Source organism: Lathyrus oleraceus, chromosome 7 (assembly GCF_024323335.1).
Source record: "Lathyrus oleraceus cultivar Zhongwan6 chromosome 7, CAAS_Psat_ZW6_1.0, whole genome shotgun sequence".
Classification (NCBI taxonomy): domain Eukaryota; kingdom Viridiplantae; phylum Streptophyta; class Magnoliopsida; order Fabales; family Fabaceae; genus Lathyrus; species Lathyrus oleraceus.
This window is the reverse complement of record NC_066585.1, coordinates 105,063,246-105,090,495: the sequence shown is the minus strand read 5'-3', so window position 1 is coordinate 105,090,495 and position 27,250 is coordinate 105,063,246. Positions and strand designations below refer to the sequence as shown.

The 27,250-nt window shown below is 34.0% G+C and overlaps 2 protein-coding genes across 2 annotated transcripts; one reads left to right on the top strand and one right to left on the bottom strand.

The window, feature by feature from the left end:
* The first annotated feature begins 18,977 nt into the window (after nt 1-18,977).
* LOC127104994 (protein-tyrosine-phosphatase MKP1) lies at nt 18,978-21,195 on the top strand. The gene has a single exon (XM_051042144.1). The coding sequence runs from the start codon at nt 19,068-19,070 to the stop codon at nt 20,937-20,939; it is 1,872 nt and encodes a 623-aa protein (XP_050898101.1). The 5' UTR covers nt 18,978-19,067; the 3' UTR covers nt 20,940-21,195.
* A 1,260-nt stretch (nt 21,196-22,455) lies between these two features.
* LOC127104995 (uncharacterized) lies at nt 22,456-25,822 on the bottom strand. The gene is made up of 7 exons (XM_051042145.1): nt 25,451-25,822; nt 25,269-25,368; nt 25,050-25,170; nt 24,626-24,747; nt 23,649-23,770; nt 23,410-23,564; nt 22,456-22,830 (listed from the first exon to the last, which is right to left on the bottom strand). The coding sequence occupies exons 1-7, from the start codon at nt 25,575-25,577 to the stop codon at nt 22,816-22,818; spliced, it is 762 nt and encodes a 253-aa protein (XP_050898102.1). The 5' UTR covers nt 25,578-25,822; the 3' UTR covers nt 22,456-22,815.
* Nucleotides 25,823-27,250: the final 1,428 nt, after the last annotated feature.

Here is a 27,250-nt window from a genome sequence, read left to right as displayed (position 1 = left end):
AATACTGATGTTGTTAAAAAGTACTTCGCCTAAAAAAGTGGAATAATAAAAGCCGCTAAATCGAAAACCTGAAAGGGCGATTTAGGCAAAAATGGCTATCCCGGTGGATCGAAAACCCGAAAGGGCGATCCAAGGCAAAAATTAGGGATAAAAATAAAAGAATTGACCCGCGTTGTTGAAAACCCGAAAGGACGATTCAGGCAAAAAAGGGTATCCCGGTGGATCGAAAACCCGAAAGGGCGGTCCAGGCAAAAGTTAGGGATTAATTCCAAGGCAAAAAGCTGTACTTGCAGACATCTGACATACCCCTCGAAGACAAAGAATCAATCTACCTCACTTTTCAAAAGCAAAGTGCTCGGATTATCAAAGACATAAAGATCATAGCAGTGTGGAAACTCAATAAGAACTCAATTTTCATTGCCATTTTGTTTCTATGCACAACAATTACCTCATTAAGGAATTGCATCTTTATGTACAATCGCCCATTTAAGGGTCAAATCAATAAAAGAGAAATTTTCTCAACAAAAGTGTGCCCAAAAACCATTTTTTGTATTTTATCTGTTTGTTTGTGAAGCATCCTTTATTTTTGATAAACATCACTTTCAAAAAAACTATTGGAGAAAATAAAACACATGTTTAAATAAAGTGGTAAAATTGCTTTTGAAACGGTAAGCGGACGAATCCTTTAGTCTCCAAGTTCTTTCTCGTTCTTCATAAAGGTGTAGGACTCTTTGCAGATACCTATGTTCCTTTCAACCACTAACTCACGCCTCTCACAAATATACTCGTGGTATAGCATTTTCAGCAAAAACATTAATAAATCATGGATGGAGTATCGCGTGTTGAGAAGTCTGAACCCTTCAGTAACTTGGAGCAACCTAAATACACTCCCAAAATTACCTAGTAGGGGCATCAAAGCTTGATCTTCATTGGTCACCCCAATAACAAAAGTCCACACTATTGGCATCATACCCCAAAGCAAAAACGTCTTAACCGGGGCATATCCAATTACCCATTTGCATTCTAACATGCATCATATAAATCATTCATAAATGGTTTTCCTACCAAATAGAAAATTAAAAAAAAACAGTTGTACCAGTCATCGACATACTCATGCATAATACTCCCATAAAATGGGAATTTCAATAAGATAAAAATCATTCGCATTCCTACATGCACAGCCAAATATCCCTAGAAAATTACATCCCATGCACCATCCCATGCATGGAATTCCCACCTAAAGTGGAACATCATACAAAAATCAAATATAAAATATCAGGATCCAAGGTCATTCATGTGTATCTTGGACATTTCTCATTTCCAAATGAAGTTATTACCCTGCATATGCTCGTGAGATTAGTTCTCAGCAAATTATTTTTCAACTTTATAATTAATAATGATATTCCCAGCATTTTTCTTTACAATCATTGTTCCCCAAGCAGAGGTTACCCTAAAAAGTCCCTTATGAGCTTTTCTCCATGCAGAGCGTTTCTAGTAAATCTCCCTCAAAAGGAGTCTTTTCTTAAAAATTTCCCCCAACAGACGAATATTTGAGGTACTTCTTCATTTATCTGGAGAATCTCATTTATTTGTTTGAGATACTGCTTCATTTATCTGAAGAATCTCATTTATCTGTTTGAGATACTGCTCCATTTATCTGAAGAATCTCATTTATCTGTTTGAGATACTGCTTCATTTATCTGAAGAATCTCATTTCTCTATTAGAGATACTGCTCTAATATCCTCGGAGAGTCTTAGATTCAATTAAGGTATTTTTTCCCTTGCTGGAATATCTTAATTCTATCATATAAGATGTTGTTTCGACCCGATACAGAGAATCTCATTTTTACTGTTTGAGATGCTGCTTCATCAATATGAAGAGTCTCATTTCAGATTTTTTTTTGAGATACTGCTTTAAGTGTCCTCGAAGAGTCTTAGATTCAATTAAGGTATCTTTCCCTTGTTGGAATATCTTAGTTCTATCAGATAAGATGTTGTTTCGACCCGATACAGAGAATCTCACTTTTACTGTTTGAGATGCTGCTTCATCAATATGAAGAGTCTCATTTCAGATTATTATTTTTGAGATACTGCTCTAAATATCCTCAGAGAGTCTTAGATTCAATTAAGGTATCTTTTCCTTGTAGAAATATCTTAATTCTATCATATAAGATGATGTTTCGACCTGATACAGAGAGTCTCATTTTTACTGTTTGGGATGCTGCTTTATCAATATGAAGAGTCTCATTTCAGATTTTTTTAGAGATACTGCTCTAATATCCTCTGAAAGTCTTAGATTCAATTAAGGTATTTTTCCCTTGCTGGAATATCTTAATTCTATCAGAGAAGATGCTGTTTCGACTCGATACAGAGAATCTCACTTTTACTGTTTGAGATGCTGCTTCATCAAAATGAAGAGTCTCATGCCAGATTTTCTTTATACTATTCTAGCATCCTGGAAAAGTCTTAAGATTTAGCTAGGGATGTCATTCCATTACTAACATATCTCGACTGTGATGTCCAAGATACTGTTCTGACGACTCCCAGAAAGTCTTGAATGTTCCATTTACTGTAGGATAATGTCTTTTACCATTTCTCACTGCATTTTCTTCCTATATTTTCTTCCTTGCATTTCCTAGGACAAAATTTGGGTCTTTTTGTATTTAATCATCTCCCACCGCGAATGCACGAAGACTGCTGTCATTCTTACTTTCCGGTTCGAGGTAATTAAATAGGGGCAGCTGTCATACCCCAATTTTATCCGGGTAAGGAAAAATCTTTCACCAGCATTCACTACCAGATGTTATAAGGCATGAATTTTATCTTAAGACATAGGGTCTATCTTAGGGTTTCTTATCCCTTGGTGACATCAAGTCTTCAGTGACATTTTCATCTGTTGAGATCCTTAAGAAGACATCTGTTGCATTTGTCTATTATTGTTATTAACTGAAGCATGGGATAGTATGTGCATTTTGGGGCTTTTTGGTTAACAAAGCCCATTTTGGTTTATCCATGAGAACTCTTGGTTTTGAAAAGGTTTATTCACATAAACATGTCCATGATTAATATTGCAAAGTGTGGTTCAAATCTTTTCACATCACTGATCCAAAGTCCATTTGATTACCAGTAAGTATTAAGAGACATGATTATTTTTATGATCACTTGTTATTATGCTCATTCTCACATCTTAAATATATGTGCCAAATTTCTAAACCATTCATAACTCCTTAAACTAAATTTGCATTTTTTTAAGTATGCGGGTGTTGGTTTAGATCAAGTCACCATATGTATGTATATGTGTTGGTTTTGTGATTAAGGTTGAAATTTGCAATGTTTGTGGCATATTTTATTTTAGACCTTTTGTCACATTTTATTTTGGTTAATATTAATGGGCTAAAGTTGACCAAGTTGAAAATCCAATTAAATTGCATTATGGCCCAATCCATTTTCAGTTTGAGATATAGTTTAAGCATTTTTTATTAACACAATTAAAATGTTAAGGCAAGGTTTAAAATGTTAAAAATGATTAATTGCATAATTAGATTCATAATCCAAAGGTTCACATAATAATCCAAAAGTTCATATAATAATTCCTAAAAGTTACATGATTAATCCAAAAGCCAACACATAATCCACTTATACATTATCCAAAGAATTCTAAGTACATCAGAAGAAATTTGAAAAAGTAGAAACTACTGTATATCCAGCAGGTTGAGTACAAACTCTTCAAAGACATTGCCAAAAACCCCTTTTGAAACTCACAATGCCCCCAATTCCAACCTCCAAAGCAGGCGCAGAACTTCCCTTTCAATCAACATCTCTCCACCTTTTTACAAACATGCAAAACCAACTCAGAGATTAAAAAGGCTTATCAAATAAGCGCTTAAAGAAAACTGGAAAATAATTGATAAAATGAACGGATTAATATTTTGCACAGTGAACCAAAGTGAACACCCAAGAACGTGTTCCATTATCCAATTAAAATAACCTTAAATCCACAGAATAATCATCCCATAAAATCTGGAAAAGATAACCTAACAAGTTATCTCAAGAACAAAGAATCCATCATATATATATCAAACAGAAATTAACAGTAAGACAAATGGTTTTGAGAATCCAAGAAGAAACAATCAAAAATATTTTTCTGTTAACATCAAACCTTAAAAAACAAAACAACATCAAACAGGAGGATCGAAGAAGAAGCAAACAAAATAATTTGTTAAACATCAAAACCCTAATATTCGAACAAAGCAACAACAACACTCAAAACCAAAGAAAGAGGAAGACGAAGAGAAGTTAAGAGGATGAAGTGACTTATCTCAAACACGGTGGGGAGACGTCGCCGGCGTTTGACTCCAACCAAGTAAAACTTTCATTCCCGTTTAAATTTTTGCACCATCGTCTTCGCCTCTCCATGCTGATTGAAACCCCTTTTATAATTTCTTCAAATCGTGACTTTAGAGGGATGAATTCCAAAACTTAGGGTTAGGTTTTTTCTTCACATGTTTGCATATTGTTGTGGTTGGGATGAGTTAGGGTTTTTTTTGGCCGCGAGAGACAAAACTTAGGGTTAGGTTTATGTTGGTGTTTTCTTTTGAAGCGCCGATCCGGCCATTTGAAGCGGATTTTGGAAGAAGGGAGGTCAAATTTGGAACCTCCGACCCAAAAGAGGTGGGGTATGTGTTTGGTTTTTTAGGTTTAGGGTTGAGGGTCGTCGGCGAAGAAGGCGGCACCGCCGCGGTTGGCCGGTCGCCACCGTCTTCTCTGGTAAGTTTGGCCGGGGGTGATGACGGAGATAGGGCTCATGTTGCAGAGCGTTTGAAGGTTTCAGAATTGAAGAGAGAGAACGGCAACGAGCAAATGAGGCTCTCTCTCTCTCTCAATGTTTGTTTTTATATGATGATGGAGGCTGATGCATGGGCATCAAGTGGCCTCTCTAGGAGGCGCCACGCAGGGTTGACCACTGAGTCAACCAGGGGATCATGTATGGATCCCCCCACCGTATGGTGGCGCACCCTCTCAGCCCATCCATCTGATTTGTTGACTGGGTCAAAGTCCCCTGATCCAGTGGTCCAGACACCTCCATAGAAGGTCAACGTTTGACCAGGCCTTTAGGGCCTTGCTGGTTCCGTTTTGGGCCAACCCAGGTTGGACCCAAAGACCTCTTTTGCCAAATAAACCCTCTGTTTGTTCATTAGCGCCCAGATTTTGGGCTTTTCATTTCAAGCCCATTTATTCTCATTTTTTAGGTTTTTCTTTCATTTTCTATCTTTAAAAATTATATATATATTGTTAATATTATTATTAATACATAATAAATGATTTGTTTATATTATTATTATTTAATTACTTATATCATTTAATCAAATAATCCATTAATTATTTAATTAATTAATTATATTATTATTACTATCACTTATAATTGTTTTTCTTTCATTTTCTATCTTTAAAAATTATATATATATTGTTAATATTAGTATTAATACCTAATTAATTAATTATTTATATTATTATTATTTAATTACTTATATCATTTAATCAAATAATCCTTTAATTATTTAATCAATGAATTATATTTATTACTATCACTTATAATTTAGATAATTACTTATTTTTGTGGAATGTGTGTGCATTATTATTTTGTACATACTCATTTGTATCAAGTCTTGAATGCATATGTATGGTGTGTTACAATTGTGACAAGATTATGTCATTTTCACCGATTTAAAATCATTCGAACCAATTTCAAAAATAAATCACATATTTCTCGATTCAAAGTCGAGCCCATTTTCAAAACACCTTTGTAAGTCGGTCGCTTGTAAAAGCATCGCCATCAACCTCACATGGCTTACTCTTGGGCTTTCTTACAATGAGACCTATTCGGTTTTAATTAATCGATTAGATGAACTATTCACTAAATAAATTCAATTCATTCACAAAATACAAATTTCAAACCTCAATCCGACATCGAATATTCTTTATAAAAATTAAATTAAAATACCTAATCACAATTAAATACTATTTCATTTAGGAATAAAAGAGGAAATGGTTTTGAGCTTTCAACTCCTCTCCTCGATTATTTAAGCATGAACTCTTGTACTCGATTAATCGAACAATCGTCATTTCTAATTCACCTAAGCACAAATAAATCAAATTCTTTTACAATAATAAATAAAAAGGGAGATGACTTTGAGTCTTCAATTTTTCTCCTCGACTATTTGAATACAAGTTCTCTTACTTGGTTAGTCAAATAATTGTCGTTCCTCTACAAACTTCTAAACCCCGACTAAATCAAATTACTTTCATAATAAGCTAAATGAAAAGGGAGATGACTTTGAGTTTTCAACTTCTCTCCTCAATTGTTTGAATACGAGTTCTCTTACTCGATCAGTCGAACAATTGTCATTTTTTCACAAACATACAACTTAATCAAATCATTTACATAATAAACTATACGAAAAAGGAGATGGTTTTGAGCTTTCAACTCCTCTTCTCAAATGCTTGGATATGAGTTGTCTTATTCAGTCATTCAAGTACTTGTCGTTCATTCTAAAATACGTCAACCATATACAACCTTATTTTCATAAATATTCAGATGAAACAGAAAGCGGTTTAGAGTCTTCTATTCCTTTTCCCGATTATTAGGATACGAGTTGCCTTACTCGTTTGTCCGAATATTCGTCATCTATTCAAACACCTTAATTATTATCAAATCTTTTTTATAATTAGGGATGAAAAAGAAAGTGGTCTAGAGTCTTCTATTCCCTTTCCCGACTGTTAGGATACGAGTTATCTTACTCGATTATCCGAGTAATCGCCATCCAATTAAAAACATCTCAACCAATCAAACAAAACATCCAACATATTAACTCAACTTGTCACCCCCATGTGACCTAAACTATTTTCAGAAAGAACACCATTTAATCCTTTCTAATGCGCATAACAAACCAATGCTTAAGCCTCTGCCGAGAGTAGACAAGCCAACATTTAGCCTTTAGGATGCGGTCTAAACAGTTGTTCACTAAAAGACGCCAACCAACCGTAGTTCCCCGAACTACGAATGCTCTGATTTCCTTATTACACCATAAGGATACGTAGGCAGGAGATTGTTGTATCTTCGCGAGCACACTAATAAAAAACCTCCCCTTTCCCTTTCTGAGGTTCTCATCCATTTCTATTTTTAATATTTTATAACCCAAAGATAACAAACAAACATAAATTAACACTTGAAACGCAAATTAGAACTAAAAGGTTCCCGTTGAGTACAACGGACGTGAGAGGTGCCAATACCTTCCCCTTGCGTAATCAACTCTCAAACCTGAATATGGTTGCCACGACCATTATTCTATTTCCTAAAGGTTTTATCGATATTTTCCTATCCCTTTATTGGGATAAATAAAGTTTGGTGGCGACTCTGTTCGAACATAATTAAAGTTCTATAGAATATGTGTTGATTAATATCAATTGATATATGTTCCATAATCACGTTTGCTTAATTCGTGTGTGCTTAACTCGTTTGCTTAATTCATAATCTGTTTGCTTAATTCATAAATTAGGAACGCATATCATATATTAGTATCAATGCGCTTGTTATTATTGTTGTAATCAAAAAGGGATTAGAATCCTTTTATGGCATGTTAGGAAACTAAATTAGTATATCAGCTTATTTCATAATCACTTTTTATAATTACTTATTCTGAATCGAATTTACCCCCCCCCCCTCACACTTTTGTTCCAATTGGTTTGTAGATCATACAAGAATTCTTGTAATAGGATATTCGAGGTATCACTTCAATAACTACGGTTTTATTTACTCATTTTTTGACTCGTGTGCGACAACGGATCAAGGAGAAGAGATAACAGGGTGTCTAGGAATGGTCTGAGTGTAGTTGAACTAACGAATCACACGCTCGGGAAGATGAGAGGTAGTGAGACGTGATCTGTAATCCAAATATCATGTTTATAGCAACATGTCATCAAATGGCAGCGTCTCATGGTGATCGACATAGCTGTTGAAGTGCATGTCCTCGACAACCAAGCGGTCAAGATACACTTTAAATGGCTCTATCGCCTGGTTCCTTATGAGCGAGGGAAATGAATAAGCATGCAGTATATCCTTAGTGTAAGTCAGTACACCTGCCCAGCCGGAGGTGCGCGGGAAGTGCTGGAGGATCCAAACTTGAAAAATGTTGGAACACACGAATCATCATTAATGACGTTGCAAAAATGTAATCAAAATGACATAGAAAAATTAAAAGACCAATAAATATTACCATCAATAGTGCGATGTTGCCTATGACCTACTTCGTTTTCCACCTACATCCCTCTGATAAATTCGAGTACAAGTAGACAAAACGAGCACCCCAAGTTATACTCACGAATCCACTCGAAGTCCTTGAAGTATCGTAGGTAGACGAAATTTGTATAAGTTGCACTCTTGTCCATAAAAATTACAGTTTCAACCAAATATATCAGTTATGCTCTCATAAAATATGCTATATGGACTTGTTTGTCATCACCTATAGCCTGCTCTGATCTAAGAAGCTCATTTGTATATACCTTTTTCAGGAATTCAAACCTAGCATGAGCCCCTCTGGTTTTTTTATCTCCATCGTCGCAGCCTCTGGGTCAACTCCCAGATAGTCTACTATCAACCTGAGTGCCTCGTCTTTGCTAATCATCCCATGATCTAGAACTTTACCCTTGATCAGAAGATGCAGTAAATACGACACATCATCGAGTGTGATAGACATTTCACCAAGCGGAAGATGAAATGAAGAGGTCTTAATGTGTTATCTCTCCACGAATGCATTAAGTATCACATGGTTGACCGTAATATAACCAGTCATGCACAAGTCCTTCATCTCAGATAAGGGCAAAGATGCCTAAAACCACACCTCATTCGGCTAAGGCAAGCCAGTAATCTTCTGCTCATGGTTAATAATCTTCAGCTGATCATGGTCCTATAGAAAAATAAATCAATGTCAAAAACTTGTAATATAATCATAAGTGTAAATTAAAAAGAATGATTCCAACTAACGTTACTCTCTGTCCCAAATATATCTGATAATATGGTTTGGGTACAAAGACAGAAGTGACAACTCTATAGGGCCTCTTCCAAATGTTTGATATGGCACTGGTTCATCATCCTCAATAGCCTCACCATCTTGAGGTGGCACTGGCTTAGAAGCATCATCCGTCGGAGGTGGCACCGGTGACCCGGGTACCTCTGGCGTCTAAATAGGTGAAACCTGGCTCCTGCCAGAGGATGGAAGGAGTGTTGCGTTGGTAGGTGAAACTTGTCTCCTACGGGAAGAAGATGATGGAGAAGCATGAAATCTATAAGTAAATATCTCCATATGGCTAGAGTGAACATGAGCCTATGAAACCTGACTCTTCTTCCACGGCATTGATGCATGTTATGGAATCCTCATGTGCTTCAGTCTATCATGTATTTTAGCTATAATGTCTATAAGTAACCAGGAAACTAGTACAAGCAAGAAAATAAAAAACAAAAAATAGACTGAGAATTTCCGGAGATGCATCTCTGATTATTGGGAAACTAAAAGTTTCAAAATACCGGAGATGCATCTCCAAAATTTTCTATAACTCTTCAGGTCCTTCAATGGTGACAATGCAAACACGCAAACCCGAAAAATAATGGTGTCATTGTGATTTTCAACCAACAAACATGTTTTATAGTATGTATAAACTAACATTCTTGCATTTCCTACTCATTTCATACCTAAATCATCATTTTATACTCATTTACACAAAAACTCAAAAAAATTACCAAAACATCAAAAACTTACAAATTTAGACTTTGCTTCAGTGTTGGATAATGTCTCTGATATCCTTGATGTTGATTGAAGATCCTTTGAGCTTGATTGTTTGATTTTGCACTTTGTTGATGGAAATTGTTTTGAGAGAGTTTGATAAAGTTTTGAGTTTTTTTGAAATGAGGAATGAGAAGGGCTATGACGCGATTTAAGCTCCAATACCTTCCGAAGATACATCTCTGAAACAAGTTTGAAGATGCATCTCTGAAATATTTTAACGTTAAGTTAGAATTGGATGGGTTCGGAGATGCATCTCCAGAATCTAAGGGCATTTTAGTATTTTTCACGTGGTGCCAAAGTAATATATAGGGTGCATTAAGAAATTCCCTTAGGGAATTTTTTTATTGCACTTCATATATTACTAATCCATTCAGATGAAATTTCAAAAATATCATTGTGCGTGACACTGTCCAAAATTTGAAATCCGAACCCACAAGACTATAAACTCAATCTTACAAATACCAAATGCAAATAAAAATATGTTTGATTTACAAAATCTGGAGTCACCCTTTGTTACTTAGGTGTATTCGAAGATTGAAATTCAAATTCACATTATGCATATACACATAATACACATCAAATATAGTCTAAGAGAATTGTCTGAATATTGGAATCCAGATTCACTATATTGTTATCATATACACTTAATTCATAATAGAACTTTAACATAGATTATCACATACACATAGTATATAACAAAACTTAACATATATTTAAAATACATTAATACAACTTAGATGCAAAATAACATTAATTTGACATTTCATCACCAACAAATGGTTTAGGATGTTTTATCATCTTTATAATATCGTTGGTTTATCTCGTAAGTCTTGCCCCACCTCGATTTAACCCTTAGTTGTATAATGATGAAATATATTACACATAACACTTACATTTATATATGTCTTCAAATAAAACTTATTGAACTTAATCTTCCATTCATGATCAATTATGGATGAATAATACTCTATTTTAGCCACTATTCGATTGTCGTTGTAGTGTAAAATGTTCTCCAGTTTGAATTTCAAATCTACAAGAGAAGTGTTTTATATGACCTAAGTTCAAAATGGGGTTTCATGTCGTTGAAGTAGGCCAGGTCACGTTACAATCTTTAAAGACATCAAAAAGTGTGTTATTGACAATGATTTGATATGTTGTTTAGAAAAATTTTAAGTTTATGATAAAATAATTTATGCATGTTGATTGAGTGAACATTTATCATTTGAGTGAATTGTGATAATTAATTTTAGTATTCATATTTTACGATTTACAAAAGAATACCTTTTTAATTAACAGTTTTACGAAAAGTAAAACTTTGAACCATAAGATTAATGAATAATGATGGAGATCAGTGAATAATGTTGGAACTTTGAACCATAAGATTGGTGAATAATGTTGGAACTTTGAACCATAAGATTAGTGAATAATGATGGAGAAAATTGGAATGTGGAGAGTGAAAAAGGAAAATTGAGAGAGAGATAGAGATAGATAGAGAGAGAGAGAGATGATATTCACATTACATTGAGATGAGAATGCCTCCAAGACATTTATACAAGTGTTACAAAATGATTGGGACCTAAAACATACAACTACAAAACAGAAAAATACAAAAAACTCGGGTTTGTAATCGGTTACACCAATTGGAGTGAGAGTAACTGTGGCAGAACAATGGAGGCTAGAGCACAAACAAAATAGAGTGAGAACTTTGTTGTATGACAACACTCATGGCTGTTCTGGGAGACACTCTATGTCTTATTCTTGATAGTAACTACAAAAAAAATTGTCATTACTTAGGAGCAAAAGTTATCACTACAACAAATAACATATTTTACCTTAATTGAGTAATGGTTATTACCTAAGTTTTCTAGGTGATGTAACAAAATATGTCGTGGTTATTACTTTCATTCCATCATTTTTTGTGTGAATAGTCATGAATGTTATCAGTACATTATAATCCAACAATCGTTTATCAACATGAAAAAAGATTTGTCAACAACAACAACCAACATCTTACAAAAATATACAACAACAAGAAAACCCATAAACTCTCAAACAAGAAGAAGATCATGTGTAAATCCTGTGAAACATAACAACAACATACACGAAAATGAGAGAATAAGGAAAAAGAAGAATACCTTTATGTATGAAGAACAAGTTTGAGGCTATACTCTAGAATATGAAAGTTAATGACGAAGAAAAAGAGAAAAATGCGTGCTAGGATTTTGTTGTGAGAGATACGGTGATACTGTCAAGAAGCGATAATTAGTTTGCTTATATATGGATAAACAATTTCACCACGGTCGTATCAAAAACCATGATGAAATGTAATGCCTTTCACAACGGTTGACATTACCAACCGTGGTGATAGGTATTATAATTTTAATATTTATATCATATTACAAGGACAACACTCATTGTAACGAAAAAGTAGAAAATTATTAGAGCGGAGATTCAAATCATATCACTCCATAGATGTATAAGCACGGTTAATTGTTTTAACCGTAATGTGATGTCTTTTCGTAAATATAAAAAAACAAAACGCGTCCAAAAAATAGGTATTGTCGCGGTTAACTGTCAGACCGTTGTAATTTAGTGTTACCAAATGTATATTTTATAGTAGTGAACACACCATTTGTGACTCGCTTAGTAAAAAAAGTAGCCACTTGGTCTTCACTTCTGCAATATCTCAATTGTAACCTTCCTTCACTAACAAGCTCCCTCAATTAGTGAAACCTCATCTCAATATGCTTGCTCCTCCCATGTGCAATTGGGGTCTTATCAAGATTAATCGCGGATACATTATCAACAGACAGTGCAACAATATCACCCTCACTGTTGTCGAGCTCCTCCAATAGATTCATAAGCCACACGACTTGGCACGCACATAAGGAAGCGACAATGTACTCAACCTCACAAGATGAGAGTGCAACTATTGGTTCCTTCTTCAAACACCATGAGATTGGTTTTCCACCAAACATAAAGATGTATCCAACTGTAGACTTTCAATCATCTTTATCTCCACACCAATTGAAATCGGTAAAACCGAGCAAATTTCATTTTTTGCCTGTATCCACTACGGGAAAGAGAATTCTGCAGCCAACAAAACCTTTGACATATCTTAGAATCCTCTTGACTGCTGCCAAGTGAGACACCTTCGATCTCCCTATGAATCTACTCACAATACCGACACCAAATGCCAAGTTCGGTCACGTATTGCACAAGTAACGCAAGGATCTAATCAACCTCCTATACTGAGTTGGATGAACATCATGCTCGTCCTCATTCTTTGACAATTGTATCCTTAGTTCAGCTGGAGTAATGGCAGCATAATGCTCCATTTCAAACTTCTTAAATATCTCAAGCGCATATCTTCTTTGGTGCATGAGCAGTCCTCTTTTGGACTTGTGGAAATCAATGTCAAGGAAGTATGTCATGGGGTCAATGTCAATCATCTCAAACTCTTTCATAAGTTCACTCTTGAACTTTGAAATGCACTTTTTGTTGCTTCCCATTATCAATAAGTCGTCTACATATAAACAAAGGATAATCACTTTTTCACTTGTATTTGTCTTCACGTACACTCCATGCTCGGATACATGTTTCTTGAAGTTAACCTCCTTTAGAAAACCATTTATTCTTTTGTTCCAAGCTCTTGGAGCTTGCTTCAAACCATATATTGATTTCTTCAACTTGTAGATCTTTAGCTCTTGGTTTCTCACAACAAAACCAGGGGGTTGTTATACATATACCTCTTCTTCAAGCGGTCCATTCAAAAACACATATTTGACGTCCATTTGGTAGATGGGAAAACTGTGGTTATTAGCAATACCAACAACAAGCCTAATGGTTTAAATCTTAGCAACCAGTGCAAATACCTCTTCAAAGTCTATGCCTTCTGTTTTCAAAAACCCCTTAGCAACCAACTGAGCCTTCCGCTTTATTATTTCCCCTTAGGATTTACCTTCACTTTGAACACCTATTTCACAGCAATTGACTTCTTTCCATCTGGTATATTAACCAATTCCCAAGTATTATTCTTTTCAATCAATTCCATCTCCTCCTTCATATAACAAATCCACTTTGGATCACTTAAAGTCTCTTCCATTTTAACGGGTTCGAATTCGGCCATAAGTCCAAAATGGACAAAATCACCATCATCATTGACTTTGTTGTTTCATAACATCTCACAATATTAGAGTCTTTGAGGCAAACCTCTTTGAATTGTTGATCTTATGACATTCTCTTAAATTCAGGCTTTAGCAACGAAAGTTTCTACTCTTTCCGTTTCTGCAGAATCTGAATTTTCAAAGCTGTAACTGGTTACAACTTTTACGTAACCGGTTACAGGCTGTTTCAGCTCCTTAATTTTGTAAATAATGATGTCTCGGCTGATCACAACCATCCTCTTTGCCGCGCCAAACAACTTGTAACCACCTGTAGAGTGTTACCCTACAAGTATCATCACTTCTCCTTTATCATCCAACGTCTTTCTAAGTTGTCTCAGAACATGTCGATAAACTACGAAACCAAAAAATCTCAAATGGTTCATATTCGGTTTAAATCCCGATCATGCTTCCTCTGGTGTTACCTTCTCAAGCTTATTTGTTGGACACTTATTCAATAAATAGGCAGCTGTGGATACCGCTTCTCCCCATAACTCTTTCGAGAAGTTTTTCCCCTTTAACATGCTTCTCACCATGTTAATAATCAATCGATTCTTCCTTTCGGCAACACCATTTTGTTGCGGTGTATAAGGTGGTACTACCTCATGTACAATCACTTATTGATCACAAAACCTCTCAAAGTCTTTTGAGACATATTCGTCTCCACCATCCGTTTTGAGCACTTTGAGTTTTTGACCACTTTGCCTCTCAACCATGGAATTGAACTTCTTAAACACTTCAAATACTTTCATCCTTTCTCTTGATTAGGTATGTCCATAGCTTTCTATTATGATCATCGATAAATGTGACAAAGTATCTATTGCCACCAATGGAATTTACTAGCATCAGTCCGTACACATCCGAATAAACCACTTCAAGGTGATTCTTGGTTCTACGATTTGCGTCCTTTCTAAATTTACCCTTATGTTGCTTTGCTTGCACACACTTTTCAAAAATTTCAACTGGTATGTTGATCGATGACAACCTCGTTACCATTCCACTCTTTTGCAAGTCGTTGAGATCTCGAAAATTGAGATGCCCAAGATGATAGTACCATATCCACTCTTCTCGACTTGCCGTTGTGGAAAGACATATATGTTTCATAACCTTCAGCTCAACTTTGAAGGTTGTATTGGCATCCATAGGCGCTTTAAGGATCAAAACTCCTATTGCATCCATAATACGCAACCCTCTTGTTTTCCATGTGAATCTTGTAACCCTTCTTAATTAATTGGCCAATACTTAGAAGGTTACACTTGATTCATAGAATATACAAAATATATTTGATCAAGGAATACCCATCATCCTTTCTCATGATCAAAACATCATCGATCCCTTCGATCGCTAGAGTGGTGTCATCTGCGAACTTCACTTTGTTCTTCATGGCACAATTGATTTTAGCAAACCAATCCTTCCTCCCTGTCATATGAGTATAACAACCTGAGTTCAAATACCATTCCCGATGCACTGAACTCCTTTCGTACTCATTATGACATTTTCTTCTGCATGTAACCGGTTAACCATTTCATGTAAATGGTTATAACCTGTTTTTGCAGCATTCCCAAAATTGTTGTTGATGTTTTCCGGTAGCCTACTGCTACTGCATTCTCCTTTCGTGATCATGAAAAAGAGTGTATTCTCTTTATCAAACTCTTGTCTTGCAACCTTGGCTTCATCTCCTTGATGTTCCTTCTTGTTTGCATTGCACTCTTTTTCAAAATGACCGAACCTTTGACACCTAAAGCACTGATCCTTGCTTTTGTCAAACCTCTTCTTTTCACCTTTAAAGTTGCCTTAACCACCATTTTTGTTGCAACTGCTCTCACCCCCTTGAAAAATCAAATTCTTGGAATTTTGGGACTCTCTTCCACCAAAATTCTGAAAATTCCCTTTACTTCCCTTTACTCTTCATGGGTCATTTCCCTTTCGATCTCTTATCCTTCTCGTTTAGGCGAGCTTGCAAAGCGATCTCCACCTTTGCCTTATCATTATTTCTCTCCTTCATCCTTTGCTCATGAGCCTCAAGAGAGTTTTGCAGCTCCTCTTTGCTCATCATCGCAAGATCCTCTGATTCCTCAATCGCTACAACTACATTGTCAAATCTTGGTGTTGAAGAACACAAGATTTTCACAATAACATATTGCTCCATGACTGTTTCTCCGCATGCCTTCATTTGATCCACCAACCGAGTGACTCTCGTTGTGAAATCGTTGATTGTCTCCTTTTCTTCCATTTGAATCAATTCAAGTTGACGATTATGAGTTTGTAACCTCGGCACCTTCTTCCTGTCAACCCTTGCATAAGTTTTCTCTAAGATTTCCCACGTTTGCTCTGACGATTCACAATCACCAACTTTCTTAAAGTTGTCACCTTCCACACATTGATGGATAACAAATAGCGCCTTAAAATATTTCTTCTTCTTTTCCTTATGTGTTACTTGTTGTGCATCCGTTGCACCTTCGATAAGAGGACTCACCCCGTTCTTGATCACTTCAAGAATATCTTGGTAGCCAACACAACATTTTTATTTGCTTGCACCATTTGTCGTAATTCTTCGCATCAGGGAAGGGTGGGTTTGCATGGATTCTTTCATTGGGATATAATTCATGTTGCACACTAGGTGTTTGTGGATCAGAACCAGACTCTTGATGCCAAATGTTGGAACTTTGAACCACAAGATTGGTGAACAATGATGGAGAAAATTGAAATGTAGAGAGTGACAGAGAAAAATGAGAGAGAGGGAGGGATCTCTCTCTCTCTCTCTCTCTCTCTCTCTCTCTCTCTCTCTCTCTCTCTCTCTCTCTCTCTCTCTCTCTCTCTCTCTCTCTCTCTCTCTCTCTCTCTCTCTCTCTCTCTCTCTCTCTCTCTCTCTCTCTCTCTCTCTCTCTCTCTCTCTCTCTCTCTCTCTCTCTCTCTCTCTCTCTCTCTCTCTCTATATATATATATATATATATATATATATATATATATATATATATATATATTATATATATATATATATATATATATATATATATATATATATATAGAGAGAGAGAGAGAGAGAGAGAGAGAGAAGTGATATTCACATTACATTGATATGAGAATGCCTCCAAGACATTTATACAAGTATTACAAAATGATTGAGATTTAAAACATATAACTACATAACAGAAAAATTCAAAAACGCGGGTCTATAACCGATTACACCAGTTGATTAACCGATAACAACTGACATAAAAATAATAATGCTTTTAGTGATAACCGATTAACCCAGATGTTAATCGATTACACCCTTTATTACTTTTCTACTACTTAGAAGTATTTCCGACCTTGTTATAATAGATTTCCCGTATTATCTATAACTTGAATTTCTCTAATCACTTTTAACAAAGACTACACCGGATACTTTTATGCTAATAAACTTTTGAATGGTGGTTATGATACAAGTTATGAGCCACAACATACATTTAATTGCTTTTTTTTTATATTCTATTTGAAATTGGTGAGTATTCTATTCAAAACTGGGATATTTTATTACCTATTTTGCTATCTATTTTACTCTGACAAATTTATTTTAAAATTAAAATTTCAAACTTTGAATTATTCAGGAAGACTGCAAACTTTCTACTATTTCAGAACTTTAATATAACAAAAAAATGAAATATATTTATTCAAATGTGGACCAAATAAATTTTGATTTTGTTTATATTTTATAAAGAGTATTACCAATTATACTTTTTGTTATATTTTAGTAAAGAGTATTACCATTTTCTTGTGCTATTATACTTTTTGTTTACTATATTTTAGTAAAGAGTACTATCATTTTCTTTTTTGACTAATTAGACTATCATTCTGGAATCTGAAATGTGAATTGTAATCAAGTTTTCACATCATTATTACACTTTGTTGAACAAATGTTAAAAAACAAAAAACATGCTTTTTCCTTTTCCTTTTTTTTTGTTAAGCAAGCAAGAGGCAAACACACGTGTATCATTTAAATATTTTAAATTATGAAAATATTTCTAAAATTAGGTTATTAAATTTGATTCATTAATGATATTTTTGTATCATTGAATATGTAGAACTAAACTATTCAAGAAAAATTTAATGTTCATACTCCTCAATTTGAAAAATTAGTCTCTACAAATATACTCAAATCCAATTTCTACTAAAAATACTATTCAAAACTTTTTTGACTCTAATAATTGTTGGGAGGGTTTCACTTTTCAAACGGAATCCACAAATTATTCACTAAAAAAGAAATATAAAAAAAATAAAAACCGTTTATTTTATTTTCCCCTACAATAACAATCATACTAATCATTAATAATCACAATATAATTTTTTAAGTGAAAATAAATAAATAAAATCTTAACTTAAAGAACAAACACTTCTAGATATCTAGCACTGTTGTATAAATTTCTATAATAAAAAAAAACTCTTTCAGTGGGTCAAACTAAATAAATTTTCTATATATAATTTTTTTTAATGATCTTTTTCCATATATAATATATTCGGTCAAAATAAAACTTTCATATCATAATAACCACCATAAAAAAAAAACTTATAACAGTTTGACTGAGATAATTAAAAAACTTAGAGTGTGAAAACTGATAAAGAAGTCAAATAATCTTAATACCTTAATGGTAAAAAAATAAAACTTACTTAAAATAAAACAATATAAACCAATAGGATTCCACATAATAGATATCTTTTTGACTCAAGATTTCTCATGATTTAAATTTTTTTTGGACTCATTCTCATAAATTAACTGAACAAACATTATTATAGTTTTAAAAATAGTGAAAGAAATGAAAGTCAATTGAATTGAAATTTGAATAAGAAAGTAATAAATACAAAATTCAAAAAATAGTATATAGTATTATAATGTATAAATGAGTCCTAAGATGACGTGGCAGTTTGACTCAATATGTCCTAGTCAATAAAAGGACCATGACCACTTTTTTCAAATCTACTACAAAATTTTAGCATACTCAAAAACTCCTCTCTTTGCTTCAACACTTTATGAATTTTAATTAAATTCAAAATTTTAAGTTTTAGTTTCTTTTTTTATTACCTTTTGATGTCAGAGAGTAACGACCTCGCCGCCGCAACCGCCGCCGGAAGTGGTTTCCGGAGTCCAACATTTTCACGGCCGGTTTCATGGACTGACCGCTCACCGACAAGCAGAAAACCGCTTCCGACGGCGTCATCGGCGAGTAACAGACCCCGGTCGTTGCTTCCGCCGCTTCGTCCTCTTGCAATCAACAAACGCAGCATTGAGGAATGGCCGAGTGCTGGATCTGACGATCTCGGAGTTTGGCCGCAAGCAGAGACTCCGAGAGGGAGAGGTTCGGTTACTGGTTCAGTTACTGGTTCAGAGTTTCAGTTCAAGAGAGACAAGTTAGCTTTCTATGATAAAGAATGTTCTAGAATCGCTGAACATGTTTATCTTGGAAGCGACACTGTTGCGAAGAATCATGAGCTTTTGAGAAAGAATGGGATTACGCACGTGCTTAACTGTGTTGGGTTTGTTTGTCCTGAGTATTTCAAAAGTGATTTTGTTTATAAAACGCTTTGGTTGCAGGATAGTCCCACGGAAGACATCATAAGTATTCTGTACGATGTTTTTGATTATTTTGAGGATGTTAGATTACAAGGTGGTCGTGTTCTTGTTCATTGTTGTCAAGGTGTTTCTAGATCAACCTCTTTGGTCATTGCTTATCTTATGTGGAGAGAAGGACAAAGCTTTGAGGATGCTTTTCATTATGTTAAGAATGCTCGTGGTGTTACAAATCCTAACATGGGTTTTGCTTCTCAACTTTTGCAGTGTCAGAAAAGAGTGGTGAATGTGAATGCAAATTCAAATGCTATGCCTTCTAGTCCTAATTCTGTTCTTAGGATGTATAGAATGGCACCTCATTCGCCTTATGATCCTCTTCATTTGGTACCGAAAATGGTTAACAAGCCTTGTGCGAAAGCACTTGATTCTCGTGGTGCTTTTATCGTTCAAGTTCCTTCTGCGATTTATATTTGGATTGGTAAAAATTGTAGTTCGGTTATGGCTTGTAATGCACGAATGGCAGCTTTGCAGGTTGTTCGTTACGAGAAAGCAAATGCTCAGATTCGTGGCATTTGCGAAGATGAAGAGCCAATGGAATTTTGGGCTGCTTTTTCGAACTATCAACTATTGTTGGGGAGTTCTGGTAATGACGGAGAGGCGGTGATGAAGGATTCTGATGAAAGAATGGAAATCGACGATGATGTTGATATGGGGATTTATCCTAGGAAAGTTGATGAGTATGATTTGGATTTTGGGATTTTTAACAAAGCACTTGCTGGTGGAGTTGTTCCACCTTTTTCTGTGTCTAATACTGGATCAGAAACTTTGCTTCCTGCTAGAGAAAATAGCTGGGGAAGACTAAGGAGGAAGCTTGCTCAAGGTATCATGAAAGGGTTGTTTACATCCTCCAAATGCTGTGATATAGCCTCGCCAAAAGAGGAAGTAAAGGTAAACGGTGGTTCATCGTTGCCACTAACTCCTGGTCGAAAATCAGATTCTTTTCCTTGTTCTTTAAGTAACAGCCCGAAATTCAGTTCCAAGTCACCCACATTTTCGCCTTCCAACTCAGATTATGCCAGTTCCTTCACACTTTCGCCCGCGTCTACACATTGGTCTGATTTGTCATTCATGTCCTCTCGACAACCTTCACCTTCTACTGGACTCGAATCAACCGAGCAACCATTTTATATCAATAAAGACGCACCTTTCTTAGAAAGAGCCTCTTCGCTTCGCAATGAAGCCACTGTCTCTTCGTCTTCAGAGACACTTTTGGCTAACCACGCCATGGTAAGGACAAAGTCCTACAAAGGGTCTATTGCAGAGCGGAGAGGGAGTAAACCGCCACCTCAAATGCTAGTACCTTCTTTCAGGGAATCATCGCCTGCAGTCTGATTAGAACATAGTGGGAAATGGCTAACATGATTGTTATTCATGAAGTAGGAGACTCTAGAAAAAATTAACTCATGACAATGATTCAATTTCTTTCTGTATAGCAATTGTTGAGCCTATAATAATATACTACTGTTTTATTTTTTGAAGTAAATCTGCATTTTTGTCTGCACATTGGAGTAAGCCTGCAAGGTTTTAGCTTAGGCTGAACAACAATAACAGCATAGATGATTTGATTAATAAAGCCTGTTTGTTTTTCTCTTCTTTTTTGTTCATTTTTCTTGTTCTGGTATGAAAGATGTTTGACTTTCTGTGTTAAGAGGTTAATCATCAATCCATAAAATACTATAGTAAATATAAATTTCTTGTGGACAACACATGTTGAACCGTTTAAGTTGATGTTTTGAAATTGAAAATTGTTTATTTTACTTGTTGTTCTACTAAAAGCGGATTCTATAAACAAGATCGGTTACATGAATTAACTTTCGCCATAATTTATTAATTGTTTGATTCCTCTCCATTTGATCTACTATTCTTACCACAAAATCTATAGGTTTTGATTCTATATGTCCAAACCATCTAAGTATATTGGATTTCGTTTTTCATCAACTTTTCTATTATAAAAATTACCTAACCGACAAAAAAAAATATATACTGTGTAAGGGAAATGTTTGACAAAATATGGCCATTGAGATGATAGAGAATAAAGAGAGAAAAAAAGGTGGGCCACAACAGAACTAGGGTGAAGTATCTCTTCTCTTGAATGGTTTATAGATGAAGCAATAATATTCATTATCAGTGCTGTTGAATCTTCTGCAGCTTCCTGCATTTATGATTGTGAGAGCATATTGGTGTTTGGACAATTTTTTTTCAATATCTTGGTTTTGCATTTCCTAGTAGAATAGCAAATTGAAAATTGTGCTCCTTTTGTAACTTGGTTTTGTTGTTTGATGGAGCTACTGGTTTTTTGTTTTGTTTTAGCACAGGCCTTGAAGAAGATGATCAATGATTTATATAGTTTTATAATACTTAAAAAAGAATTAAGTTCAATCTATTTTTAGTCCTCAAATGTTTTTAAATTTAGTCAGCAAACAAAAATTAATCACTTTTAGTCCATATTTTCATTTTTATAGAGACTTTTAAAAATTACAAGTATCCATTTTTGTTTTTTTTTCAAAAGAAAATCTATAATATTATAGAGAAACAAAATTTCAATTAATAGTAAATTTATTAAAAACTAAACTTTAAAGTTCAATGTTTTCTAAGAACTAAAGACATATTCACCACTTTTTTTATAAAATACCACGTGTATAAAAGTGAAATGATCTTAAATGATCTAGATAAAATAAAAAACAAAATTGCATGGAATAAAACCATACTAACCTCATTTTACATGAGCAAACAATACTATTAACCCTTAATTTTAATTCCTATCTCTTTAAATTTTTAGAGTTGCAAAAGCTTGATCAGCAAGTTTTTTTCCTTACAAATCATAGAACACTAACTAAATGGGTCTCAATTCCATTCTTGACATGCTTATTTATCTCTTCATTCTATTTTAATACTCTGGATACAATTTGAAGATCAAGAACTGTACTAAAAAGAAGCTTCTTATATTTGAAGATCAAGAACTGTACTAACAAGAAGCTTCTTATAGTGAACGCAACGTGATTTGCCCTGTTTGGTGATTTTTATTCACATTTCTTCTTTTTCATTTTCAGTGCAACTTTAGCACATAAGTTTGAGCTAATAATCTAAAAAGACAAACCAAACTATTTACCACAAACCTACCTTTAGTAGCTTAACCCTTCTATTTTTCTCCCATCCTTTTATAGGGAGGGAAGAGATGACATTACTGAGACTCCAGGAAATGGATGCATTAGGCAGACTTTGCCTGCATACAAACCACATCAACCACATTAGATCATGATTTAATATCAACGAAGTTCGAAAGAAATTCAAATGATATCATAATATCCAAAGGTGCCAGATCTTAACTTTGGTAAAGGAAGCAATAAAAACAATAAAACAAATGCACTACAATACAACACTTAACCAGCAAAAATTCTAGAAATGACATTGGCTCGGGAATATTGGACTAATTATTACAAGTACCTCCAAGAAAATGCTCAAAAACAAATACTGAACAACAATGATATATGGTGTAGAAAGATTGTAACAGCGCACTACAACACTTGCACCGGACAAAATTATATTAAAAACCTTTCTCCATTTAAAAAAATGTTCCCAAATTCCTTGTCTCAAATTTGTTTACTAATGCTCGGATCCTCCATATCTATACATTCCAATAGATATGAAAAGATTTTATGAGAACGAGAAACCATTCATAACATGTTAGTAACCAAAAAGCTAATGCTAACTATGTGTTGGACATATCCATACTCTTCCTAGCACATAATTCGAATTTGTAGAGTAGCAGATTCAATAATTTGAAGGATTCAATGTTGCTTACATGCAAAGGCCTCCTCTTTGCTAGCATTACTGTTAAGATGAGAGGAACCATTGCAGCAGACAAATGCTTAAGTGTGTGACCACTGACAGTATGAAAAGTTGCTGCATAAATCAATCTATCAGCAGTCTCTTGTAGCATAGCTAGAGGATAAAATCCTGCCAAGATTAAATTTGAAATTAAGAGTCATTTAAAGGAGTGTTGAATCAAAACAGATATTATATCATACCAAAAGTACAAACCTGCAGCCCATAGCCAATACGTTGAGTGTGTGTACATTGGAGGCAACAAAATGGCCATAAGAGGTATGGCAATGCATGATACAGTTTGGACTAGAAGATATGGACGGATGTCACCAAAGAACCTGCAATATAAGGTATGGCAATGTGTGATACTCAGTTGTTCATTCATGGTACTGCTATAAAATGGAATTCATTGATCCAAGGGAAATACGAGTTTCAAAAGAACTAGCAGCATCTCAAATGGAACCATTTGAATAATTGAGTTGGAAAATGATTTTCTAATAATGTTCCTTCCTTACTTCATCATGTAAAGAACCATCCTTAAACTTAAGGAACACGAATGCTAAATTCCAATCAGAAATGGTTCCTTAAGATTCCAAACTTAGAGCATCTCCAACTGACAACAGTCTTTAGAGTCTTTTTCAAAAAGTATGTTCTTAACGAGTTTCACCATTCGTAGAGATTGACGTGCAGAAACTGGCAAGAATGATTGTTTTGGTGAAGCAACCCGTCTTTAGCAATATATTGAGTAAATTATGGGACCTATCATGAGGTTTTAAGAGTTGCATCATTACAACAAAAAATGAATGAGTTGTTTCAAAGTGGTATGGCGCTGAAGAGCTCACTTAAGCAACCCATACTGAGTTGCACCATCAAAAGTGCTCTTAGTAAAAACTGGAGCTACTCTGACTCTTGACATTATCTCAACCAGTCCACGATGATGGAAATCAATTCACCTTAGGGGATCACAAGATTCAAAAGAGATAACCTAACTTTTGGCCTTATCTTAAACCTTCCTAACCTTAAGAGTCACAAATACAAAATCCCTAAGACAACTTAGTTAACAGAACTAGCAAAAATTTATCTGTTTGAAAAACAATTTCACATATAGAAGACCGAATTCATCAAACTAAATCAACGTACGAGTAAGGAAAAATAAACTCTTCCAAGTAAAAGAGACAGAGAATTAGGCTTGCCTCCAATACACACTGCTTGTCATAGCAGCCATAATAAGAGGAATAATCAAAAGCGTTCCCTTCTTTGCATCAATCCTTTCAATGATGAGGATTGCCACCAGTGAAGTGAAAGCAACAGCCATCTCCATGAACATACAAAAATCAAAGAATCAAAATTCTTAAACTAAAAATAAATAAAAAATACAGTAATGACCAAGGTTTTAAAAAACTGTGCGAAAACGGCCGCGACAAAACGGTATTATTATTCTATAATGAAAAGGAAATTGTTATTCTATAATGAAAAAGAAATTGTGGTTAATTCACACAGCAGCGACTGTACCCATCCAAATCGCAAAAACTTTTACGCGACAGAGAGAGCAGCACTGACCGTTATTTAAAACCTTGGTAATGACTGAATTAAACTTCCAAGGAAGAAAGAACTCACAGGCAACCTGTCCCACACAAGGCCATTATCATTTGGGCCTAGATGATAATATGAAGACCCAAAAGCTACTGAAGTGACAGCCACATAAAAACATGTCCAACCCCATAACTCACCTTGCAAACTTTAGCCATAAATTGAATTTTCAATCATATAATATAACTCATAACACCAATCACATAAGCTTAATAAATTGACTAATTGATAAGTTTATGAAATGACCTGAAGTTCAAATAGTTCCTATGATGACAAAGCATAACGCCAATGAGACCAATAACCATGAAAGGGAAATTGGATATCACATTAAATGCATTGGGAATGCCTGAAGAACAATTAAAAACGACACCGTTTAACTTCATTTTAAATTTCACAGTAAATTGAGGTGGAATGAGTAATTCAATTACCTAAGAATTCGCGTTTGTCGGCGAAATCATGGTAGCTCTGAGGTTGAGGAATGGATGGGGTTAACTTCATGAATAGATAGAAGGAAATAACCGCGACTACGCATGCCTGCGCAGTTTGTTTTGTCATTGTTTTTGCAGAGTTGATGGGAATGGGAGAAGAGAGATTGAGTCAGTGAGAGAAAGAACCCAAGGGAGGAATGGTGTAGCATAAATGCGGGGACGGTGACGGTGGTCGGTGTGACGGTGGTCGGTCGCCATCACGCATCGCCCGAGATAGAGCGCACCAGTTTGTCTTTTTTTCCCTATCTGACAGAAATATTCAAACTTTTTTGGACGTGCTCCTTGGTCAAGCTTCTAAAAGTTCATAAAAATGTCTTATTTACAAAAAAAAAAAAATCTTCTCCATTTATATTATCAATTGAGTATTCATTATTATCTTTTCATTATCATATTTTTATTCATTAATTTTCATTTTATTCAATTATTTTATTAAATATATTTAATAAAAATATTTTAATAAATGATATTAATTTTTTCACTAAAACCATCTAATCATTTTTTTAAAAGTCATGTATTGTTTAAATAGAATATTTTTTTATGAGAGTAGTACCCAAAATGACTGTCTTGTTTCTACATAATATTAAATAATGTAATAATATTATATTTTACTAAGAAAAAGTTATGTGCATTTCTACTCGTTCAATGTCAGTATAAATTGTAAATAATTATATTAATGTTACGGGTGGTTAAAAACTTTTGGGGTAAAATGGATACATTGAATTATAAATAAATGGATAAAAACAGTTTATTAATCTATTAATAATTAATTAAATTTTTTAAAAAAATATTCGATCCTGGATGGATATTCTTTCATCCAATTTTATTTTTTCTGAAAAAACTATATTTTTTATTTTGAAAAAAATGGTTTTTTTATTTATGAAATTTTTTATTTTTATTTTGTTATTTTTTTGAAAATAGATTGAATGGATATCCAAATTTTTTATTGGATCCGTCTATGCATATATATAAGTGGATGGGTTTAGTTCAATCCATTAACTTAATTTTGATGGAATAAATAGATTTGATGAATTTTTTTAGTGAATAGATTGTATAAATTTTATCTTAATGAATCCAATTGTCCCTTAAAAAAATATAGATAAAAAATATATTATCTAAAAATAAATAAAAATGTGTCAAGTGTAATGTAGAATTATTTTATTAAATTTTTCAAAAATAAAAATTGTGTTAATTCAAATAAACATGATCTTAAAATTTTAGATAGATATGTAAGGAAATATGATAATTAAATATATATTTTAATGTGCATTAATTTTAAATGATAACCATAATATTAAGAAATGGAATAAATTGTTTTAAATGATAATTTTAATTTAAAAAATAATAATTAAAATCATTAATTATGGTTAGTTTTTATTTATAGGTTTTAGTTAAATACTTTCACGAAGAATCTTATAAATATAGCCAAGCAGTTTTTTTATTTAGGTTGAAATTCTAAAAAATTTGTACTTTTAAATATGTCATACATCATGTTTAATTAATTATTTATTTAAAATAAATAACGAATAATTTATTATAAAAATATGATAAAAAAATAATTATTTATTTTATGTAAAGATCTTTGAAAAAGTTGATGAGACTCTTGATACGACGTTTCATTGTTCTAAAAGATGTGTGTGTTTGCACATATAGATCGGTATAAAAATTAATATTAATATATAAAAATATATATAAGAGATATATATTTAGATAATTAAATATAGTTATGTGAATTTGTGATTA

Excerpts from the sequence above, each read along its gene's own strand:
- LOC127104994 (XM_051042144.1), top strand. The coding sequence starts at position 19,068 with ATGTCAGAGAGTAACGACCTCGCCGCCGCAACCGCCGCCGGAAGTGGT.
- LOC127104995 (XM_051042145.1), bottom strand. The coding sequence starts at position 25,577 with ATGACAAAACAAACTGCGCAGGCATGCGTAGTCGCGGTTATTTCCTTC. Across the intron at positions 25,369-25,450 it reads CGACAAACGCGAATTCTTAG|GCATTCCCAATGCATTTAAT; the intron begins GTAATTGAATTA and ends ATTGTTCTTCAG. Across the intron at positions 23,565-23,648 it reads GTATTGGCTATGGGCTGCAG|GATTTTATCCTCTAGCTATG; the intron begins GTTTGTACTTTT and ends TAATCTTGGCAG.